The sequence below is a fragment of the Anser brachyrhynchus genome, assembly GCF_964034855.1.
Source record: "Anser brachyrhynchus genome assembly, chromosome: 3".
In the NCBI taxonomy this organism is placed as follows: Eukaryota; Metazoa; Chordata; class Aves; order Anseriformes; family Anatidae; genus Anser; species Anser brachyrhynchus.
Genome location: NC_137696.1, coordinates 73976071 through 73999051, shown reverse-complemented (window position 1 = coordinate 73999051; position 22981 = coordinate 73976071). Strand labels below are relative to the sequence as shown.

Here is a 22981-nt window from a genome sequence, read left to right as displayed (position 1 = left end):
TTGGAGGTAAATTTTCATATAAAACGTTTTATAGGCATGGCAAGCTACATTATAAATTTAGAAAGCTATGATCTAAACAAAATTTTGTAAGCTGCATGGGGCTTTTTTTTTTTTTTTAATCCTTCTGGAATAGGAGAATTCCCATAGTGGATTGTATTATTATAATTTTCAAGTCAGGCAAACCTTGAGTTAATGTGAGGGTAGTGTGACACGCTTGTGGATGAACATTTGAACATACTGAAGTCAATACAAATTTGTCACCATTGGCTTCAGTGGAGCAGGAATTTGCTCTGTATTTCCTAAAGTGAGCAGCTTTTTGAAGAAAAATTACCTTGTACTCAGAGTTCTCAAGGTGCTGCTTCATCTTGATGGCTGTGATCACTGTTGTGTGCAAAATACTGGATGAACCTCTCTTTCCATATGCTCAGGTTTCACACCTTCATACCTGTTAATTTAGGGAATTAATACATACATGTAAATGCATACGCATGTATGTATTAGAGTATATATGTATATATATTTAACATAAATAAGTATGTATCATTATGTATATATACTGAATTATATATATATAATATACGGAGTATTTGTAATATATGGAGTATATATATACACATACACATCACCACTAGAAAGTATATTAATGTTTGTGAAAGACTCTGAGTTCCTTTGAAAGAGGCTGTTATACTGAGGTCTGAGGTAAAATTATGCAATCCTTGTCTTTCTTCTCTGCCTCTCAAAATGTTCATCTTGCCCAACTATTATCATTAGTGAATTTTATTTCTAATTTCCATTTTCCTGTCTAGTCTATTTCCTACCTGAGCATAGGAAACTGAATTTTGATATATAGATACATTGTATCTCACTCAACTATTTGAATGTATTTGCAAAAGCCTTTTGCTTTGGAATAATAATAATAATAATAATAATAATAATAATAATAATAATAATAATAATATCATTGAGCTGTCCTGCCAAATATATATATATATGTATCATAATTTGATATAATCAAAACATAATATTGGACTTCTATTTTCAAATCTCTGCACTCTTGCTATGGTTATGCACCCCAGCCTACCCAACCTGCAAAGGAAATGTTTCATTAAAATTTCTCTCACTTCAAATAGTTTTTAAATTCTACTTGTAGCCATACAGAAAATAAAAAATAAAAAAATAAAAATTGAGATTTTCTTGCAGTAGACTGAACTAGAATTTTTCCTCTTTTGTGACTCAGAACAGCATTTTGATGACATCGTTGGTCTAAAGAGAGAAAAGAATTATAGACAGGAATGAGGATCTGTGAACAAAACTCAAGCCCAGCTATTTAAGCATCCGGAGCCTTGGCCTCATGTAGGCAGTATATCCAAGTTCAGCCACAGAGAACAGAATTAAGTTTATGCCACTTTCACCTGTTTATTTTCTCCAAACGTGGGATTTCCTTACAGAGAGCACCTTCTATACAAAATTGCAATAGTCATATTTGTTGGGAAGGTCATAACACCATTTTGACTGTTACCTGGAGGTAGACTACATTGTTATAGTGTTTTTGTTTGTTTCTTTTTGATTGCCAAAGTTGCCAAGAAATACGATGGTAACAATTCACAAGTTTGTTGTTTTGTTTTGTTTTGTTTTGTTTCTCCTCAGAGCTGAGTGTTTACTGGCTAGTGTTGCTTATACCCTGCCGGGATGCCGGTGAAGAAGCAGTCTGCCTGTTTGCCTTCTAGCAGTGCCCTTAGGGCCCGGCGCTGCCTGGCCGCAGACCAATGTGCCCTAACTCCTGCTGTAGCACCCTGCTGCTCACCAGCTCTCAGCCGAAACCCCTCTAACAGACTTGTGCTGGCAGTCCTGACCAGCTGTAGCTACCACCGGCCCCAGCAGGAGCTCCCATGTTTATTTCCAACCCTCGGAGTCTCGGCGGGAAACGCATTTTTAAAACCCGGGCGCCTAAACACGCCTCCGGGACAAGGGCCCCGCCTCCGCCTTTCCGCACCCGTCCCTGCTGTCGGGGGTTGCCGGGGGGGGGCGACCGCCCCGAGGCCAAGCCCCATCCAGGTGAAAGTGGCCGGGCCGAGCCGCACCGAGCCGGGCCGAGCCGGGCTGGGCTGAACCGAGCCGGGCTGAGCCGAGCCGAGCCGGGGCGGGGCGGGGCGGGGATGGGGCGGGGTGCTGCGGCCGCACCGCCCCGCGCCGCAGGAAGCAACGCCCGTGCCCCTTCTTCCTCCTCCTCCTCCTCCTCCTCCTCCTCCCGCGGTGGTGGCGGCGGCGGCTCGGCGATGCAGCAGCACTTCTCCCTGGCCGACTGCGAGGTGGTGGGCTTCGACCTGGACCACACGCTCTGCCGCTACCACCTCCCGCAGAGCGAGCGGGTGAGTGCGGCTCGGCTCGGCGCGGCTCGGTGCGCCTCGGCCCGGCCTGGGAGCCCGAGCGAAAAGGCGAGCCGCGGCGCGCGGGGCCGGGGGAGCCCCGCTGCGGGCAGGGGGAGCCCCGCAGTGCCGGTGGAGGTGTTCCCGGGGAGAGCTGGAGGGAGAACGGGCAGGGAAGCGCCGGGCTGGCTGGTTGGCCGCCTCCTCCGCAGGCCTGTGCCTGAGGGAGGAGGACACAGCCGCGTCTTGTGCCATGGAAGCGGTGCCTCTTAAGAGCCCTCCTGCCCGCCGCGGTGCTGACTTGAGGCTAGAGCCCCCCGGCTGAGTCCAGAGATGCCGCAGACAGAGTCAGCGGCGCTCGGCACTTCGGACAGGCGACCTTGGCAAACTTTCTCCTGCTTACAACAAAAGGGCGAGCCTGGGGACGCTCAGCATCCCTGCCTGAGCGCCGTTAACCCGTACAGAGCGGGCCCCATCTGGCCTTGGAGGGTTCCTCCACTGAGGCCTCCTCCTCCGTTGACGTCTCTGTTGATTTTGCCACCCAGCTGTCCCGGCTCATGGGTTTTCATGGTGTCCTTCTGCTCAAGCCCGTTTCATTTGCCTCCCTTCACCTGCCGTACGTTTTGCCCCGCACAGGACTAAACTTACACATTAGTGGCAGGATCCATCAGAGCATGATAGAGAAGCAAATGCTGATGAGGTGCTGCGTTTTCTAAATAGCTGGGGTTTGGTGCATCTTGATTTGAAAAACCGCTTCACTTCCTAGGGCGGTTTGACCTCCCATGGAGAGGCATCTTTCCTGACAAAAAGCACCCATTCATTTTAGTTCACTCTTCATCTTCTCACAACACAGAGACGCTGCCTGATGCATGCACGCTGCATGCTTCCTTATCGAAGAGAAACAAAAACTTAAAAATTCTGGCAGGCACAGCTGAAGATGCAGTTAGTTCTTAGTCTTTCTGTGCCAGTCTTTGTGTTGGTCTTTCTCTGGCATTATTCATACTCATTCCAAGAGCAGCTTTTGTAATTGAGTTGTATTAAATGGCTGAATGTTGTGTTAGGCTTTAACAGTGTTCTTTCCAAACTTAAAAATAATTTACTTTGTATTTACAGTTTCCTTCAGGATATGTTCCATCAGGCATGTTTAAAATGCCCACTCTCTGTAGTTGTTTATAGGTTCAGAAGCCACTTGTTGAGTCATGAATGGTGACATTTAAAAAATAAAAAAGGTTGGGGAGGGGGAAGTAGTGACTAGCCTTAGGTGCTTACTCTCTTGATTTCCCAACAGTCTTGAAGCACTGGGGAAGTAAGGTAGGAATACCTCACACTTGGCTATGCTAAAAAAAAAAAAAAAATTGCACCAAAACTACTGTGTGAGCATCTTGAGCTGTTTGCCTGCCAGCCAGATATAACCTTGGGCACTGATATGGCAGTGGGGCAGGGCCCCTAGGTCACTGATTTGCCTTTGCTTAGGAGGCACTGAAACTCAGGTCTTTCTGCTTTCTAGGGAACAGTATCTTTGGTCTCAATAAAAATAATTAATGCCTTTTTTTTCATCTTTAGCTAATATATGATAGTTTTGCCCAGTATCTGGTAACGGAGAAGGGTTACGATAAAGGCTTGCTCACTCTAACTCCAGAAAGCTTAGACTTCTGGTAAGTATGTTGAACATAACAGAATCTGCATTCGTAACTTCCTTTATGCTATAACTTTTACAAAGCTTGGAAACAGCTTCTCTAATTATAACAACTGTCTAATAATCAAGCCCAATAGGTAATTCCAAAATTACAGTTTTAAATGCTTGTTGGAGCAACTGTTTCCCATGAGATACTTCTAACGTAAAGAGACAACTGAGTATCTAAGCTTGCTTTGTTCTTCTAGCTGTCTCCACGCAAGCTTTGTGGTCAGACTGACTTATTTTGTATACCCCCTTTGTTTTCTACCTGCAATTCAATGGGTAAATCCAGTGACCATCAGAATTTATTCATATCTTCTTTTCCTCTTGATGGATGCTGTTTTTGTTTGTGTAAGGCAGAATAGTCCCAACAGTCTTTGAGAAAATGAGGGAAAGTGACATGCTGGGAAGAAACACTGTAGGAGTGGCACTGTAGGCACGAAGCTGTAATGTTAAAGATTGAAATGCACTTTCCTGGTCTGAGTTCCGTGACCTCTGAGTAGGAACATTTATCTCCAGTATTTCTACTCTTACAGGTTGTTATCCACAGCAAGGGTGTGGGGATTTGAAGGCCAGGTTATCTTGTGGTTTTTTGTTTGTTTATTTTTCCCCTTAGGAGAAGCACAGGTGTTTTTTAATTGTTCTTACATTTCAGTATGTTATTGGACAGTTTCCAAACAGGTCTGATTTCAACTTTCAAGTGATAAGGAGGGTATCTGTATTTCTCATATTTTGAGGGCTCTGAAGCATGAAGATACCTGTATCTCAGCCTTAGTCCCTTATTGGAGCTGGGGATCTGTTAGTGTGGACCTGCAAGCCCATGGTATTGGTTGCAGCATGTTGGTGCTACTCACACAGGTGTAATCTGTGAAAGGCTGCAGACTGCTTGCTTTGTTCACGGCATCTCTTTTGTGTGCCTTGTAACACAGAATGAAGACGGAATTACTTTTCCATTCTTTTTTTTCTCTTTTTTTTATTCATTATTACACTAGGTAATGAACTCTGATCTCATCTTCCAAACAATCTAAGCTAACATAAATTCATTTTTTTTCTGTAAGGTACTAGGAGAGTTAGGAATTCTTGTGGTACAGCTCTCCTACAGTGTGTACCCTTTACCCTGTAGTGAGTGCTGGCTAGCATGGCAATGCCTCTGCTCCACATGCTCCTTGGATATTCAGTTGCCTCATTGAGAATGATCTACCCCCCTCTCCCTTAATATTAGTGTTACCCACCTGGTAATAGTAAGCAGAGGAATTGCAACCAAAAAGAAAATAAATAAATAAATATATATATATATACGCACACAGATATAGACGCATATCTTCAATAGGAGAAGTGACTTAAATGTCACATTTCTTAGTTGTATATGTTTGGACCTTAACCCTCCAGCTGTATCTATACGAATAGTCACGCTAAAGTCGTGGAACGATGGAATTGGATTTATTTAGTAGGAATTTGCTATGTAAGTGAAATCCATCCCTCACTGTAACGATATGTATTTGCATATATAGATCATTGTTTAAACATGTAAGTATTTGAAGGGTTCTGATTTTTGCTGCTTTTAAGTACCATTATTGTATGGCTTCTATATCAGAATAGTGAAATGCAATTACAGAGGGACATTCCTCTGAAAACATTAATTGCTTGTTTCTTAAAATACAATTATTTTTAGTTGTAAAGGTTTGGTTTTGGACCTTGAAGATGGAAATTTCCTGAAACTTGCAGAAGATGGAACGGTTTTGAGGTAGTACTGACTCATTTTTATCGATAAACAAACACTAACATTTTATCCTCTTCTTGAAAGCCATCTCTCAGTTTTGTTAAACATTTAAAATATTGATTTCAGCATACATTTACTTGTGTAAAAATTTAAATACTCTTGGGTAATTTGATGCTCAGTTTCTCTTAATGTTATATACTTAGCATTTTCCTAATATATCCATGTTAGCTGCTAGGAATAATATGTCACTTTTAATAAACGTCTAAGACTGAGTGCATTCTGATTTTGAAACTAAATTCGCTTTTTCAGTGGCTACCAATATACTCTGTCCAATTCTGCTAAGATCCAGGGTAAGGTGTTTCTTGAATTCTGAGTAACCTGACTCAGCTGGTGCGAATGACTAATGTTAATGACAGCACTATTATCTTTGTACCATACACATTCAAAATTCTTGCAAGTTTGTAACATGACTTAAATAGCCTTAGGTAAATTAAACACAAACTGACACATTCAGTTTCAAAATTGTCTTTTTTTCCTCTAAAAGCTAATTTCTCCCTTCAGTCATCACTTCAGTACATCCTTAGTTCTTCTCTCCTTTTTTTTTTTAACATAAGACTGCTATTTTAAATCATAAATTTGAAAAGTAAATATATCTGGAGTATGTCAAACCCAGTCTTCTTTCTCCCTTATTTTTTTTCCAAAAGGAAAATCTATATAGTTTAATACTAAAAATAGACGATACTTTTTTTGGTAGCATTTAGTAGAAGAAGCTTGAAGATGCTAGGGAAAACCAGACTTCACTGAAGTGGTTGAAGGTGCCCTTGCCCATAGCAGGGGGTGGGAATTAGGTGATCTTTAAAGGTCCTTTCTGACCCAAACCATTGTATGGTTCTGTGAAATAGGAGAAAAAATAACCTCGAGTCTGTGCTTTGTACTCAGAAATTCATGTAGCAGAACCATGAATTTCAAAGGACTACATGTAGAATTCAAGAGCAGAGGATATATGACAGTAAAGGGTGGAGTGGTACAAGATTACTTACCCTATCATTGTGGGCATTTCCTTTGAAACAGGGATCTGTACATTCTTTCGGGCCACAGTTTCATGATCAAGCTTGTTGATCTTTAATTCCTGAAAAGGCTCGTGCGTACATCTGTATAACATAGCCGCTTTCAGGGCTCAAGCTAGCATTTTTCATAGTCCTGCCCTGCATTCTGTGAATGTTACCAGGCTTCAGAATAGCGTATAGGCTTTCTGCTCTGTGTTTTATTGTGCAGTGTATATTGATAGTTCAAGAATAATGTCCTCACACAATTGAGAACATTCGAGCAACACAGAGTGATTGTGTTAGGAGGTGAGGCACAGCAGCCATGCCCTCAGCCAACCAGACCTTTGTGAAGTAGGGCTTTTATTGAGGATTGTAATGTATATGATAAAAGCTTAGGTCCTAGGAAACTTCTAATTGGTAAATCAAGTTGTTTCTAAGTGAAGATCAAGTCACATGCACCTCAGTATTCAACTGTGATTCATTTCTATGCTCTAGAAGTACTCTGAATGTTTTTAACCTTTTTTCTTTTCCATGCTAATGCATCAAATAGGGCAAGCCATGGCACTAGGAGCATGACATCTGAGGAGATCCTGGAGATTTATGGAAGAAGGGAATGGAAGCATTTTAGTGCAGTCAGTGGAATGCTTTCCCGCTCAGGTAGCTATACCTTAGAATGTCCTGGTCTTTGAAATTGCTCTGGCCCTTTCAATGTTTCATAGTGTTAGTTGTAGTACAAGTATTTAAAAATACTTGAGCTGAGAATTCCTGGAATAGGTGAGTGTTTTGCACAAGGGTTGTTTTTATATTTTTAAGTTCTAATACTTAAATGTAGCTGAACTTAGATTTAGGTTGCCAGCGATAAGACAAATAACAAATGAGTTGACAATACAGGCATGTTTTGACTGCAGAGTTGGGCACATTGTTTCTTGATGAAGTAGTTAGGTTGGTAGTCTCAACCTTATTTAGGATATATTTGGCAAATCTTAAGTTTTTCTTGATTGTTGACTCATTGCCATCATATTACTGGATATTACTGGAGGCCTAGGTGAAAGTGCAATGAACAGAGTAGATATGGAAGCACAACCACTCCTCCTGTGGTGGAGGTTTCGTGGTTTTAAGGTGGAACCACGTTGTGAAGGCATTGTGATTAGGCTTTCATTTTTGCTAGCCACGCTGTGCTTTCTCTCCAATTTACTTTGATCTTAGCAATTGCAAATAATGCACCTAAAGACAAAATGTTCGATTGATTTACATAATCCTGTTTAATAGAGATGCTTTGCTGTCATAAATTTGTTTGTCATCCTTATTCTAAACTACAAGTAATCTTTTGCGATGAGGGAGAAGAGAGGTACATCTGTTTTATGACCAAAGGAAGCCTTTCTTACTCATTGAGAAGTGCAGTTCATCTCTCTTGTGACTATCAATCCGTGTTTTGCTGACTTCTTGTGTATGTAAGAGACAGCACAGACAAGGTCATGAATACAAAAATAAATAAATAAATAAACTGCCTGTTAAGTCGTTTTACTCCAGGAAAAGAGTTGTTGAACGTGACCTCAGTCTGGAAGGAACATTCGCACACACCTGACTTTTAGTTCTGTTTTGGGCTGTCACAGAATAATGTGGGCATGCTTCCCATTGGGTTAAGGTGCTGTCTTTAGCATGTGTGCACAAAGGACAAGACTGTAAGACCTGTCCAAATGATTCTGAAACAACATCTTAAACTTTGTGTTTCTAATGCTGGGGAAATTGGTATTTTGGAAGAGCTGAGTGTTACTGCCTTGACTTTTAAGACTCATGGTTCTTCCCCATCTCTTCCACAATAACTTTTTAAAATAAATTTTAAGGTTCTAAAAATCTCACTGCCTTGGTGTAAGTTAATACCTGTCAGCTGCCAGTTGTGAGAATCAGAAGTAGAAATATGGTTCTTACTTCTGATCCTGCAAATAAAAGCTAACGTATGGCCTTAAGTTGGGACATAGATGATGCTTATTACTAGTGAAAGCCAAGTAAATGTTATTTAAATGTGTTTTTATTTCCAATTAAACTATACAATATGGATTTAAAAAGTAGAGATGATTTTGTGTTTTTGTTTGTTTTTCAGGTAAATACTATTTGTATGATAATTACTTTGACCTACCAGGAGCCCTCCTGTGTGCAAGGGTGGTGGACAGTTTAGATCAGGTAAGAACTGGACTGTTTGAAATCAAGTATTCCATTATGTCTCTTTCTCTGCCTAACTTGTGTGCATTCAGTAATGCATGCAAGTAATATACTCAACAAATTTAAGGTCTTTAGCTTTTTTCTTATATGGAATTTTTCATGCCAGACTTGCACTGTATTAAAGTTGTTTCCCATTGTTTCCCAAGTTACTTGTGACCTACTTGGTGTGGTCCTAATAAATGTACTTCCACCAGAGGGCACAAACAACTAGGATAAGAATAAATGAGTACTTTTCTCTTAAGTTTATTGTGATAATCAGAATATTGTTCTTAACATCTCATTTAGTTGTACTTGATGATACTTGAATTAAATCTAATGTATAATGTGGTTTGCTAACTTGCAAGAAATGCCAAAGTTGAAAGTTTGATTCCATCCTTCTTAAACTTGTTTTTGTATCCTAAATATATCGACCTGTGTACGTAGATGTAAATAAACCTATGGAATACTATGTTGTTGTTTTTTTTTTTAGTTTTTTAAATCATCCTCTAAGTGATACGTTAAATTTGCAAGGTAGAAAGTGCAATTGCTTTGACCTTTTTCAGTGCTTTTCAGATATGCAGTACATCCTAAATCCTGCCTTTGATGTTTGATGTCAGTTAATTCAGATGTGTTAAAGAAGGATTGAAATCTTAACCTGGGGACAGCTGAGTGTAGGAGAAGGCTAAAATATCTAGGGCTAAATATCTTAGCATTGCTGAAGTACTGACAAAATTTTCTGTCTGAAGATACCAAAGTGTTGCAGCACTAAAAGTTGCAGACACTGAAAATTGTCTATGGACTGGAAGTCAGAGCTGTGAGATGGGTATCTGCAATCCCTTTAGGTACCACCTGACTTGATGTTTTAGGCTGCACTCCAAAATCACATGCTGAGCAGGTTGCTGCTTAAGTCCAAGTGCTGCATGAAGAGTTACTGAAAACTAACTTACTGGCAAACACCGAAGACAAGTGTGTCATAAGACTTTTAATTTTGTGCTCGATTGATCTCCTTCCCTTACTGTTCACAGTTTTAGAATCCTCTCTCAGATGTGACATTTTGTATTATATTCCTTTACATTACAGTTAGTTTAGACTTGGCACAAGCTGTTTATTGAGAGAGAGAGAGAGGATGGTGCTAAAGCATATCACAGCACGTGTAACTGGACGTGCAAGCATCGCTAGTTTAGAAGCTGGGACATTGACCTTGGATCACTGGCATCTTCAGCCCCAGAGAATTAAACCCATGCCCTGTTTCTTCACAGAGCTGCCAAAATTAGGTTAAGCATCCTCTTTTTCAGTTTCTTGAGTATTTCACTTTTAGGTTTCAATTCACCCAGCTCATGTCTAAACCCATTTTGGTGTGCCGCACTACGCTGTTATGGTTGAATCTGCTTTTGATGGGTCCACAGCCAGAACTACTGTGTATTTTCAGGCAAATGAGAGAAGCTTCTTGGTGTTTTAGATCTTTGCATTGAAGCTCTTCAGAAAATACTTCTTTGACTGATACTTCTGCTAATGAAATTACATATGATGATCACTTCCCAAGTCATGGTGGACTGCATGGGGATGTTCATGCTTTTCTCTTTGCTTTCTGGGAATTGGTCTGTTTTCATGCATGTCTCATGCAGTAGCTGTGGATTTGCAAGGGGCTAGTTAGTCAGTCATTTCAGTCTTCTCTAATGCTAGCTGTTTTGAAGGAAGCATACCCACTTTTAAAATAGTATCCATTTGTCCTCAGAGCAACACTCTGAGGAACTGTTAGCTCGTTGCATTGATTTTTAAAAGAAACAAATGCAGCAACAAAAACAACACAAAAAACAAGGCATAAGTCATCCATATGGAGTATGAGGGGTCCCGACAGTTGAATCTGTCCAAAGGCTGGTGCTAGTATGGGCTGGTGGATGGAGTACCAGAAGGGTACACAGCTTGGAGTAATGACCTTGGTTAGCAGCTAGCTGAAAGTTGACACACACAGAACCATTTCTCTATATCAGTCATTTTTACGTATTTCTCCAGTAGTTTACTAGAAGAATGATTTTTTTTATAAAAAAGAAAAGCTAAAAGCAACAAAACTATCTTTCCTGTTCTTAACCCCTAAAGCTGAAGGATCACAAGCAGACTACTATAGTGCTTGTCAGTCACATACAAAAGCCCTCGCTTGTGCAGCTTGTGAAATTAAGGGCAAGACTGTTCCTCTTGAAGCCTCCATGGAAGATTAGGCCTGAAATAGCAGTTCACTACAAGCAGATTACATGTCTTTGGATGGAAATGTTTATTTTCAGTTTCTAAAAGTTTCCATCTCTAGAAAATGCCTTCTGTGTTTGGGTCATTATTCAGGTATTGGTGCGGAGCTGGGCTGACAGGTTTAGGACACAGAGGGCGATGCCATAAAATCTGTCAACGGTTGCATCAAGACTTATGCTAAACTATGTGTGGAAAGCCTTTAACAACACTACAGAAATACTTTCCACGGTGTACAAACTCAAACTATGCCACCTCCTTTACTGCTGCCCTGTACCTTGTAACTGAGCACCTCTTACAGGCTCAGTAAGTAATCCTCTGCCCTGTAGTGTGCCTGACTGCGTAACTACACCTATGTTTAACTCAGCACTCCTAAGGTGTATAGTGCTCGAGTCCTAGAGCAGTCTGAGCTGGTTGAGAAGCTGTTTCTCTCCCTTGGTGAGGCACTGGAAGGGCAGCTGAGGTCAGCAGGAGCACTTCCGTGCCCAGGCAGCTTTCTAGGAATCACGAGAGACTGCTCACACTGCAAATCGCTTTTCTCTCTCCCTCTGCCAAAGCAAGGGTTTGGCACAATGTAGCTTAGTGCTGCTGAGCCTGGCTTCTGCATAAGTATTTTATATGATGTTTGGGGTGGAGTTATTGGCAGAAGACCATTGCCACTAAGTTATAGTGAAGGCTTTTGCCAATTGTAATGGTGGAAGGTGATGTGAGTGCCAGACTGTGGATAATGTCAACCTGCTAATTAAGTACAGTACCTGCAGCTCTAGGCATTTATTTTCCCCAACAAGTCAGCAGGAGATGGGTCATTCATTAAGTTGCTGTTCTATCTAAGGTTTCTGTTTGCTGTAAGGTTTTAGACGTCCTTACAAGTAAAAATCTTTTCACCTTTGACATCCCCACACATACGTATATCCTTTGGAAGTAGGGAGATGACCTGCCTGCCATTACCCAGAGTTCACAGTCAAGCTGAGTTCTGAGTCCTGAACCTTACTGTCTAGGACTGCTATACTTCATTTTCAAAATACTTTTATTTATTAGTGGCGTTCCTGTTATTTTTTTCAATATGAAAGCTTTAAATGGCTGATACTTGATAAAGTGACTAGATTCCTTTGATACTTACAGCACGATGGTCAGAAAAAATATGACTTCTGGAAGGACATGGTTGCTGCTATCCAGCATAATTATAAAATAACAGCTTTTAAAGGTAAGTAGGTTCACTGAAAGCTTACAGTAATAGCTGAAAATATTATATGTGCTTGACAGAACAAATAACGTTTGCAAGTACACTGTAGGCTATTCAACATAGTTTTTACTTTTCAGGCTTTATAAATGGTTGTATGCTTATCCTGCTATCATTGCTATTACTATTTAGTTTAGCTGGAGCTGATTCCATTTATTTTTTTTTTAAATAACACTTGTGATGTACTACCTCACTGAATTCAGAGGAAAAGCAGCTGGTATAGCAATGTGGGCATCCTTGGACTGTATTTTGATTCTAGTTGTGGTGTTCTTGTATTTATGAATAAAATAAAAAATGCACTGGAGAAAAAAGTAACTAATATTTGATTAATTTTTTGATACATTTTCTTTAGGCCATTAGTTTTTATTAGAATTCCTTATGTAGTAAGTTGAGACAAAAGTGGGGAGATTGTCATCCTAGTTTTAAACCTTCTTGGAATTGTGTTATTCTGTTACAAATTTACTAGAAATTGCAGAGGATAATATTTTAATAATAAAAATTACTTATTTAAGTAATAGTCTTCCTTCACCCAAAGCCAACCTTATTCTACTGTAATATAAATTAGAATTGGGAAACGTCTTGGCTACTCTTCAACTAGAAATATTTTTCTTCCTTTCACAGACATAACCTATGAGTAATTAATCATTTGAGACTAAAGGTTAAGCATCCTCTGTGTGCATACAACTAATGAAAATTATTTTTAAATTTTTTGTTAAAAAAAAAAAGGCAGCATGGTTCAGAACTCTATAATTTTGCTGACAATATTACTGATAAAATTACCTCTGACACAACATTCATTAGGCACAGGTTAAGACATTCTTAAAATTTAGCTTTTGTTCACCAGTACTTTGTTGTACTACTTGCCAAAGCAGTCAGTTTTATCATTTTCTTTCAAACATAGTTGAAAAAAATCCCCTCAGAGGTTCCAAACAAAAACAGAAATGATGTCAGAATATATGTTGTAAAAGACAGCTAGGTAATCCTAAAATGCTTTTGTGTTTTTTTGCTACTGCTATGTTTTCTTTGAAGCTTAGTGTTTTTGGTAGTTAAAAATTCCTTTAAGATATCACTCATCTATGAAATAAATGTATTTTTGTGTTTTCTGCTGATATTAAACCAATTCTAATAAACTGTAACTAACTTGTGGCATTTTTATTTTTTTCAAATCCTGAAAGTTGCTCATTTTAAAAGATGTGAACAATGCAGTTTGGTTTAAAAAGAAAAAAATTACAAGTTCTTTGGAAATTAATTAGATAAAACAATTTAAAGCCTGATATTTAAAATCATATAAAGAATTGATATTTTTATGCAAGTGTCTGCTTGTGTGTACGTATGTACCTACCTAATGTACCTATTTGTATATCTAAGTATGAAATCTGCATCCAAGCAGATGTGTGACATGACTTGATGCTTTCTAACTCACATCAGAATAGGTACTTAATTTAATAAACTCAATTCACTGTTATAAAAGTCATGAGGCACGTGCACAACAGCAATAAAATAGAAGACAAGGTAGTAAATGATAGGCATAATTTTGGGGGTGACAGGGGAGCAGAATAGGGCTTTGTAAAGTCATAAGTAAAACAATGCAGATTGTACACTGTAGTTAAACATTTCAATATATGGTAGTGCTAAGGTCTGTCATGCATCATTTTGAAAGGCCTTATAGTGGTCTTATTTTCCATTTACTAACATGGTCCAGTGGATGAAGCACTGAGCTGGGATTTAGAAGAATTAGATGTTATTTCTTCCTGCACAACTTAACTGTGATATTCCCATGGAGGATCTCTTTGCTTCAGGTCCCGCTTCTGTGAAATGGAAATAATAGTACTAATTTTCTGTCGCAAGTTCATGCCAAAGAGATTTTTTTCCTTGAGTGCAAGCTTAACATAACTTCCTGAGGAAACTCTTAAAGCTGGCTCTAGCCCAACTTCTGCATACCAGGAAGCCCCGCGCTCTTTCTCAACCCAGGACCTGGCCCAAAAACCACAGTCCCTTGACTGAACTCCATGCCCTTGGTGCCTTGCAAAGGTTTTAACCCTTTAGAAAGAGAGTGCTCATTTACAGTTAGTCAAGGTAAACTTTCTAAAGCAAACTTAAGTGGTCAGCTGGGAGACGTAAAGTTCCCAAGCTGAAATGCCATCTTAGTAGTGCCATTGTCAGTGACGGAGCAGAACGACTGACCATTTTGTTTTTTTGAAATTTGTGTTTGCAAGTCACTTTGCCTCTGGTTTGTTGTCACTATGCCCTTGTTTATCTATGTCCCTTCTCTTTATCACATGATTTCTTTGATCATTAGTCAGGTGTCCGGTGGATTTCACTTTTCATTGTCTTAGCCATGGTAATTGCCTTAGATAATTGTCCGACTATATTTTGTTTTGATAGCTCTTTTGGATAGCCATGATTATCCTGACTTATGAAAGGTGTTAACCCACTCTTTTACTTATTCATAAAGATTTGAAGAACTGAGGCAGAAGGAACCTAAGAGAGTTCCAAAATATCCATGTATTATTTGGACCTTCGTTTATGAAGTAGAGCAATTTTAAAGGAAAATTCATGTGATGATATATTTTCCATTGTATAAATATGTAAAATTTCAGATTGTTATTTTGACAGAAAAAATGATTTTTGCGGAAGGAAACTGCCTGCTATAACTTCTTAAAGCAGAACTTTTTTAAATGTGTTCCAGTAAAGGCTTATTTCTCTCTTGCATGATTGTCTTTCCCCGTCATTTCCCTGCCACTACTGGTAACTATAACATCTAAGGTAATCTAGTGAGAATGATACATTTGTGATGATTTCAATCAATTCATAAGACCATATTTCCTTTTAGAAGTAAAAAATATGATGCCGAATATAGCATCCAAGCCCTCATAAATTGCCTGTAAAAAGTCTTGATGGGATATGCTCTCAGGTTTCAAGGGTGCAGCTGAGAAATTTGTCATTGCTTAAAAAATAAAAAAATCAGAGAAAGTCCTACACTTAAAACCTGCTTTTTAACAATTTGCATTTTTCTTAATGTAAATGATCAGTATTTTGAAGTGGCATGCTTGTGTATGGGAAATGTAACTTTGAGACGGGAAGCTCTGGATCTTTACAAAATACTGTCCTCTCCCCAAACACACGCACTCATGTACACATGGAGGTTTTTGATCACAAGTTTACGATATAATCCTTTTGTCTTTGTGGAAAATAATTGGTCTAGGTGTCTGTGATATCTGCATTATATCCTTCAGAAACAACAAACAAAAAGATGCTTTTCTGAAAAAAAAAAAAGAGTCCTCCAAAATTCTGAAATGTTAGGATTCCTAATGGTGTGTAGTCCAATAAAGAGAGATCATAATTAGTCACGATTGTGAAAATGGCAACAAAGATATAAGCAAATAAGCTGGTTGTGTGTTTGTGCTGGGCTTTGTGGGTAAATACAGAAAAGACATGGTTAGACACAAAATACTCACACGATAAGAACTACTAAAACTTGTATCCAAAATATTTTTGAGGCCTTTGGAAGACAGTTTTGTACTACTACAGGCTCTCCCATTTTCATTTTAACCTCATGTTACATTTTGTTTCCTCTAATGCACCTGCTCTGGAAAAAGACATATTTTAGAAAGAGCTTTACCTTTATCTTTTTACCTTTTTATCTCTTTATCTTTAGAAAGATATGTTTTTAGAAAGAGCTTTGGTAGGCAGCAAATGTTCATGTGGAAAAGGTATTAAAGCAGTGCTACAAGACAAATGCAAAGAACTCTGTAGTAAAGAGCTACCTGTTTGCCCAGACTTCAGGGTGCTGTGATTTGACTGTTCTGTTTGAGCTGCATGGCCATCAACCACGTTTCTGTCTGATTGTTTCTACCTCTTCCAAAGCCCAATATTTACAGAAGATGTAATTATTTTGCAATAGACTTCCTTTCTCCCATGAAGTGCAATTAAACAGATTTAACTTATTTGAAACACGCATCTTATGATAAATACTAGTTACAATTAGTTTATCTTTCCTTGTAATGATTAGGAATCTTAAATACTTTCTCAAAGTTCACTCTAAACTGTGAGTCCAGAGCTAAATCTATAAACTGTGATTGTATCACAATTTGATGAGTTATCTCCAACTCTTTGTTGCTGAGTTGTTTTTTTAATGGCTTAATGTCTGGACAATTGCAAAAAGCCTTCAAAAAACAAGCCTGAAGTATGCAGTTGTAGACTTGCATGAAGTTCTTTGGGCTCATTTGAGGAACGAAGAGTTTAAAGCAAAAAAAAAAAACTGATTTAAAATGGATTGACAATAAAGATTAATGAACAATACTTTTAAGAATACTATTTAGGCCCAGTTTCTTGTGCAAAGTCTGGCTAGTTGGAATCACAGGACAGTTGCTGAGCACCAAGCATCTCCAATTTTAAACATGTGCTTTGGCCAGAAACTGTCCAAAGATCCGGTACCTAGTTCTTCTATTTGTTTCCAAAACAGAAGTTGCCCAATCGGTTGAATGCAGAAAAAAAGAGGTATTTCTGAGGAGACCTATAACTAGTAGTTGATCTAAAACAGAACGGTGGAAAGATAAGGATAGACAATTCACTCAAGTGTATTGAGTTTTAGTTTGGTTTGAAAGAATCACAGAATTGTAGGGGTTGGAAGGGACCACAAGAGGTCATCGGGTCCAACCCCCCTGCCAAAGCAGGTTCCATAGAGCAGGTTGCCCAGGTAGGCAAGCTGTGGTACTCTCCACTGTATTATTTCCATACAGACAAGTATATGTAATGTTTATAATAATAGCAACCATTTACTTGCCTAAGTCTAGTTGGCTGCTAAAATAAGCAGATCTCAAGTTACTCCCCCCAGTCCCCTTACATGCTTACTATTTTACCAAAGTATAGCCTAAGCCAGTCTTCCTTATCCAGCAACACATAATAAAGGGAGCAAAAACAATTCTGCAGAGTTACTTTCTTAGAAGTTCTTTACAGCCTCCATTAGTTTTGCTAATGATGTATCAGCCAAAGGTGCCCTTGCTGTTTTTATTAATCCCAAGATATTTTCAAGTACTTAGGAAATTGCTGTTTTCAAATGTATATAACAAGCAATGGTTTTGCTTTCATGAAGAAACAATATCACAAAACTTCAAAAATACGCCTATGTACTTTTAGCTCAAGTGATTAAAAACATCTGTTTAACAAAATGCTAAAAATAATAGTTCAAGAGTTGATAAGCTTTGGATGTATATGACACTTAAAACATTCAAATGGGAACTGTTACTTGAAGAAATGTGTAATCAAACTATTATAACTTGATAATTTATAAGCACTGATGTTATTGAGCTAGCTTATATTATGCCCTTAAATTTTCATAGAGCCATAACAGACTAATATAATAACTAACATTTGAGAGACGTGAGTGTATGTATGGTAAATATGATTATGTCCCTTGAAAAATTACAGGGATTATCTGATACATTTACCATGTAAGTAAAATAAATTTCCAAGACTATTGTGTTTAAAAAAAAAAAATGCAAAGATTGTCTCTAGTTTAGGTGTGGTTAACTGTTCTGATTTTGTTGGTCTGTGTGCATGTGAAGATATGTCCTTTATCTTCTGGATTTGGTGGTAGTTGTTTTACTGTACTCTTGATTGTTGTAGTTTTACAGAATGTTAATTAGGAGCTTAAAAAATATTGAACTAGTTTTTTGCTGCAGATCACAACATATACGTCAAAAAAACCTGAGTTCCCACCTGAAGGGAGGGAACAAAGAATATGGAGCCAGGCTCTTTCTGGTGGTGCTCAGTGCCAGGACCAGAGGCAATGGGCACAAACAGGATCACAAGAGGTTCTGTCTGAGCATCAGGAAGCACTTCTTTACTGTGACGCTGTGCAAATGACACAGCACTGGAACAGACTGCCCATAGAGGTTGTGGATTCTCTTTCCTTGGGAGATCTTCAGACGCCTCCTGGGCAAGCAGCTCTAGGTGTCCCTGCTTGAGCAGGGGGCGGGTGGACCAGATGACCTCCAGAGGTCCCTTCCAACCTTAACAATTCTGTCATCCTGTTATTTCTAGATTTTAAATCTGGTCGCTTTTTCCTGTTATGAAAGACACTATATTTTCTGTAACAGGTTATTATTTGTCAATCTGTCTTTCTTCGAGGTAGGTTTCCTTAATTTAGTTCAGCTTTTCCTATTAAATTGTGACATATTATGCACTGTATTAGGGTTATGTTTCCTTTACTCCTTTTTGATAGCTTGAAGATGATAGATAGCAGACTAATGATGAAGTATATTATCTAGCTAAAATGATTATATTGTATCTGAGACTGTTTACTTTGAATAATACCTTCAGTTAATTAAAGTATAGCCAAGTGTGATCTAGTGTCCTGGAATGGCTACTTCACCTTTACAAGAAATGATAGAAGTTCTGACCTTTTCCCTCTCCACTTTCTCTCCCCACCCCTCTTCCCCCCCCCCCCCCCCCCCCTTAAGGAAGAAAGACAGACAGGTCCATTATATTAATTCATAAAGTTTTAATGTTGCATTTGGTTGGACAAATAATCATTGTTTTGGAACAAATTTCCTATGACAATTCTCTAGAAACAAACAATATTATTCTACTAGGTTTGAACCAATCTCTTCCACCTTCTCACTCCCTCTTCAGTTTTTGTTGCAAAATTGAAGTTGCATGACCTGCTAAGGACATCAGATCAGTACCCAGTTAAAATGGACTGAAGGAGAGAGTGTCAGGACAGTGTAAGTGGGATGTTGTTAGATCTGAGCAAATAGGAAACCTGAGAAAGAAGAGTGAACATAGTCAGAGGAATAGAGGCCATTGGATTCTGAATTTGGCAGCTGGAGCCATACTTGATCATTCTCCATGAGATCGATGACAGCACTGCCAGAGGCCTGGTCAAGGTATCCTTTCTGGTATTCATCATAAGTGTACATGATGGGGGAACCATTTTTGTAGAGTGCAACCCAAACATTTGTTCCTTTTGCATGTACGTGGTAGGAGAAGTAGTACAGTCCAGGGGTCCTGCAGGTGAAGATTCCTGTTCTGGGGTCATAGTGTTGCTGCCTATTGTACAAGATTTTGTCAAATTTGATAGGGACTGTTGCCCCAGGGTAAGCTTTTGAGAGAATGACACTGAAGGCAGACACTGGCATTCCTGTGAGAGCTTGGTTTACTCCTGCTTTCATGAAAGACATTCCTGATAGTTCTCGAGACTCTCCTGCTTTAACATAGCCTTCTGGCATCTGTGGGATTACGGCTTGGCCAGGGGGACCAGGAGGACCTGGGGGACCTGGCAAACCAGGCTCTCCATTGTTGCCTTTAGGCCCAGGGGGTCCAGGTGGTCCCATGGGTCCACTTAAGCCTTTTGTAGCAATACCTGCTGGGCCTGGCAGTCCTGGTGCTCCTGGCTCACCTTTAGCACCAGGGGCTCCTGGCATGCCAGGGGGACCGATGGGGCCTCTGATCCCAGGAATTCCTGAAGGTCCTCTGGGTCCTGGTTCACCATTGATGCCTGGCAGTCCCTTAACTCCTTGTGGGCCCATTGGACCGGGCAGGCCAGGTAGCCCAGCATGGCCAGTGTCACCTTTTGGACCTGGGAGACCCGGGTGTCCCTTAGGACCAGCAAGACCTGGCTCACCTGGGTATCCTGGTTTTCCATCTAATCCTGGTAAACCTTTTTCACCCTTGGCTCCTGGGAATCCTGCAGGGCCTGCAGGGCCCATGTCACCTTTGGGTCCGGGTAGGCCGTTCTCACCAGGCAAGCCTTTGAGTCCTTGGGGGCCCATGTTCCCTGGTGACCCAGCAGGACCTGGTTCTCCTGGCACGCCAGCTGGGCCTTGATCTCCTTTAGGTCCTGGAAGGCCAGGAGGTCCTTCAGGCCCTCTGTGTCCCTTCATTCCTGGCAATCCTGGCTTTCCAAATCCTGGAAGACCTGGGGATCCAGGCAAGCCTGCAGGTCCAGGGTGTCCTTTGGCTCCAGGGATGCCTGCTGCTCCTGGTGGTCCCATTGGGCCAGGCTTGCCGATGCCAGCTTCTCCAGGTTCTCCTGGCGGACCCTGTGGACCTGGGATACCAGTTGCTCCACGTGCACCGGGCAGACCTCTGTCACCTTTCATACCTGGTTGACCTGGAAGACCATTTTCTCCAGGCTTCCCTATCCCAGCAGGACCTGGGAGGCCTTGAGGTCCCTGCGGGCCCGGAAGACCCCTGTTACCTGGGCGGCCTGGAACACCAAACCCACTTTCTCCCTTTTGTCCGTTTATACCAGGAATACCTGGCTCTCCCTTCTCACCAGGGAGGCCCCGTGGACCTTGAGCTCCTGGAGGTCCTTGTGGTCCTGGCTTGCCAGGGACAGACAGTCCTGCAGGGCCAGGAATGCCGGGGGGTCCTTGTGGCCCTCTTGCTCCTGGGAGCCCAACAGGTCCAGCTTCTCCTTTTTCACCATTTAATCCTTTCTCTCCTGGCTTCCCTGGTAGACCTGGCATTCCTGGCTTTCCAACAGCAGAGAATCCAGGTGGTCCTGGGGGACCAGGGGGACCTTGGGGTCCAGGACTTCCAAACCCTGGTTTTCCTGCAGGACCTGGTTGTCCTCTTGGTCCAATAGGGCCTGGGGGACCGGGAGGTCCTTGTTCACCTCTTATCTGTACACCTGCATGAGAGAGGAAAACAGGTCAACTAGGGAACCTACAACATTTCATGGAATTACTTAGCATGGAAAAGACCTTACAAATTTGCAGACTTGGAGCATGGTGATGAAATGTGTGAAAGATTAACTTTGTTTGGGCCTCACAGAAATCAAGTTTCTGACCTCACAGTTGGTCACTCAGAGCCCCAGCCAACTTTCACAGTGAAAGTGACTTGAGGCTCTCATATGGCTATGTAACAAGTGCAAATGTGTTGGAGTAGTAATATGAGCTATGAAGCCTCTAGAAATTTTTTCTTGAATACATTTAGGCTCAAATTGCTTAAAAGATGCTGCTCGAGTGGATGCAGAGTATTAAGGAATAAAGAAAGCAGGTAGCTGATTTAGCAAGTTAAGACTTGCATTTTGATGATGACTGAAAATGGAGGACGCTTCCTGTACAAATGTAGTTTTTCTAAAACTAGTTGGTGCTATGTTTAAGTAGTCAGATTTCTGGCTGTTCCTCCTTATCTCTGAAAGTGAGCCATCACTCTGCCTTTTTTTTTTTTGTAAACATATGAATGTTATGTTTTCAAATACTATCATTTTACAGAATTTTGTTTGCAGTAGTAATTTCACACTGTGACAAGATAACAACTGATATTTTGTCTTACTGAAGTCAGAATTCCAGCATTGTTTGCTCTTTTTTTTAAATGATCTATTTTTCTTAGTTATCATGACAGCAGGTGGAGCCACTTAACCAAATGTCACAAATAGAGGAATAAACAAGCTCAATACTCAGTTTTCTGTGTACTTTGGGGAAACTCCTAGCTTCCCATTGGAATTAGGATTCTGGTTTGTGGGATATTACTGAGAAGATTAACATGGATATTGTAAGACTACTTCACTATTTTGCAGCAACTGGTAGCATTGCAGAACAAAATACCATAGTTATGATAAATGTTATATATATATATATATGTAAGTGTATATATACATATAAAAATAAGTTTGAACATTTTAGGATAACCTACAGTAAAGGCTTATTAATTTAGGCACTGCTGAATAGTCAGACTTAATTCTAAGATTATTCTCAACTGGAACTTCTCAAAAAGATTTCAAAGGAATGATGTAATGGATTAAAGATAATAGTCCTAGTCCTAATATTAAGTCCTAGTATATTTAGAAAATGATAACATTAAACACACACACAAAAGGAAAGTATGTTCTGACTGGTAAGCTGTCAAGAAAGATTTCTAAAACTGTTGTACAATTTCATCAAATTTGGTAAAGCTTTTATAGGTTTTAACTCCCAAAAGAATTGCTTTCTGGAATTTTATTCAATATTGCATTTGTCTGCTAAGCTAAAATTAAAGAAAATGTTATTTGGCTTTTGGGGTCTGGTAGGTGCCTAGACAAAATGTCTTTTACAGATCTGGCATTTTTAATCAGGTGACAGAAAATCTTTTGGAATTTTTATTTATTAATTTGTTTAAAGTAAGAGTAGAGAGTATAGACTGAAAGTATCAGGTACTAATTCTGCATTGAAACTATGTTCTTTTAAACACTACATTCTAATAAAGAAGTGGAATCATGTTGAATTAATATTAAATAAAAATATTGAAGCAATATTAATATTAAAATAATTAATATTGACACAATTTCAAGTTCTGTAAATTACTCCCTCACCTTGACTACCTCATACTACATGGTTTTATCTTGCTGTGCACGTAGCAGGGTTTCTCTGTAGCTACACTTGTTGCATAGCAGGCCCTCACTCACACTGAACCAGATTCTAGACTGAATTTGTATACTGAAGTTGCTTGTGCCCAGCAGGAAAACGCCTCTGAGAATTACAAACGCAGTGCTACTCTGATGTTGGGACA

The 22981-nt window shown here is 39.9% G+C and overlaps 2 protein-coding genes across 4 annotated transcripts in view; one reads left to right on the top strand and one right to left on the bottom strand.

Annotated features, from left to right (window-relative positions):
* The first annotated feature begins 1324 nt into the window (after positions 1-1324).
* The window catches only part of LOC308192863 (dermatan-sulfate epimerase), a 201412-nt gene continuing 179755 nt past the window's right edge, over positions 1325-22981 (top strand). The window contains exons 1-6 of the mRNA XM_080586857.1: positions 1325-2369; positions 3930-4021; positions 5714-5785; positions 7358-7464; positions 8909-8988; positions 12367-12448. Coding sequence (XP_080442983.1) covers positions 1890-2369; positions 3930-4021; positions 5714-5785; positions 7358-7464; positions 8909-8988; positions 12367-12448 — 913 coding nt within the window. The 5' untranslated portion in view covers positions 1325-1889. The remainder of the gene's footprint in view (positions 2370-3929; positions 4022-5713; positions 5786-7357; positions 7465-8908; positions 8989-12366; positions 12449-22981) is intronic.
* COL10A1 (collagen type X alpha 1 chain) overlaps positions 13124-22981 on the bottom strand; it is an 89064-nt gene continuing 79206 nt past the window's right edge. For all 3 annotated transcript variants that reach the window (XM_080586860.1, XM_080586859.1, XM_080586858.1), the window contains one exon: positions 13124-21122. In XM_080586860.1, coding sequence (XP_080442986.1) covers positions 19228-21122 — 1895 coding nt within the window. In that variant the 3' untranslated portion in view covers positions 13124-19227. The remainder of the gene's footprint in view (positions 21123-22981) is intronic.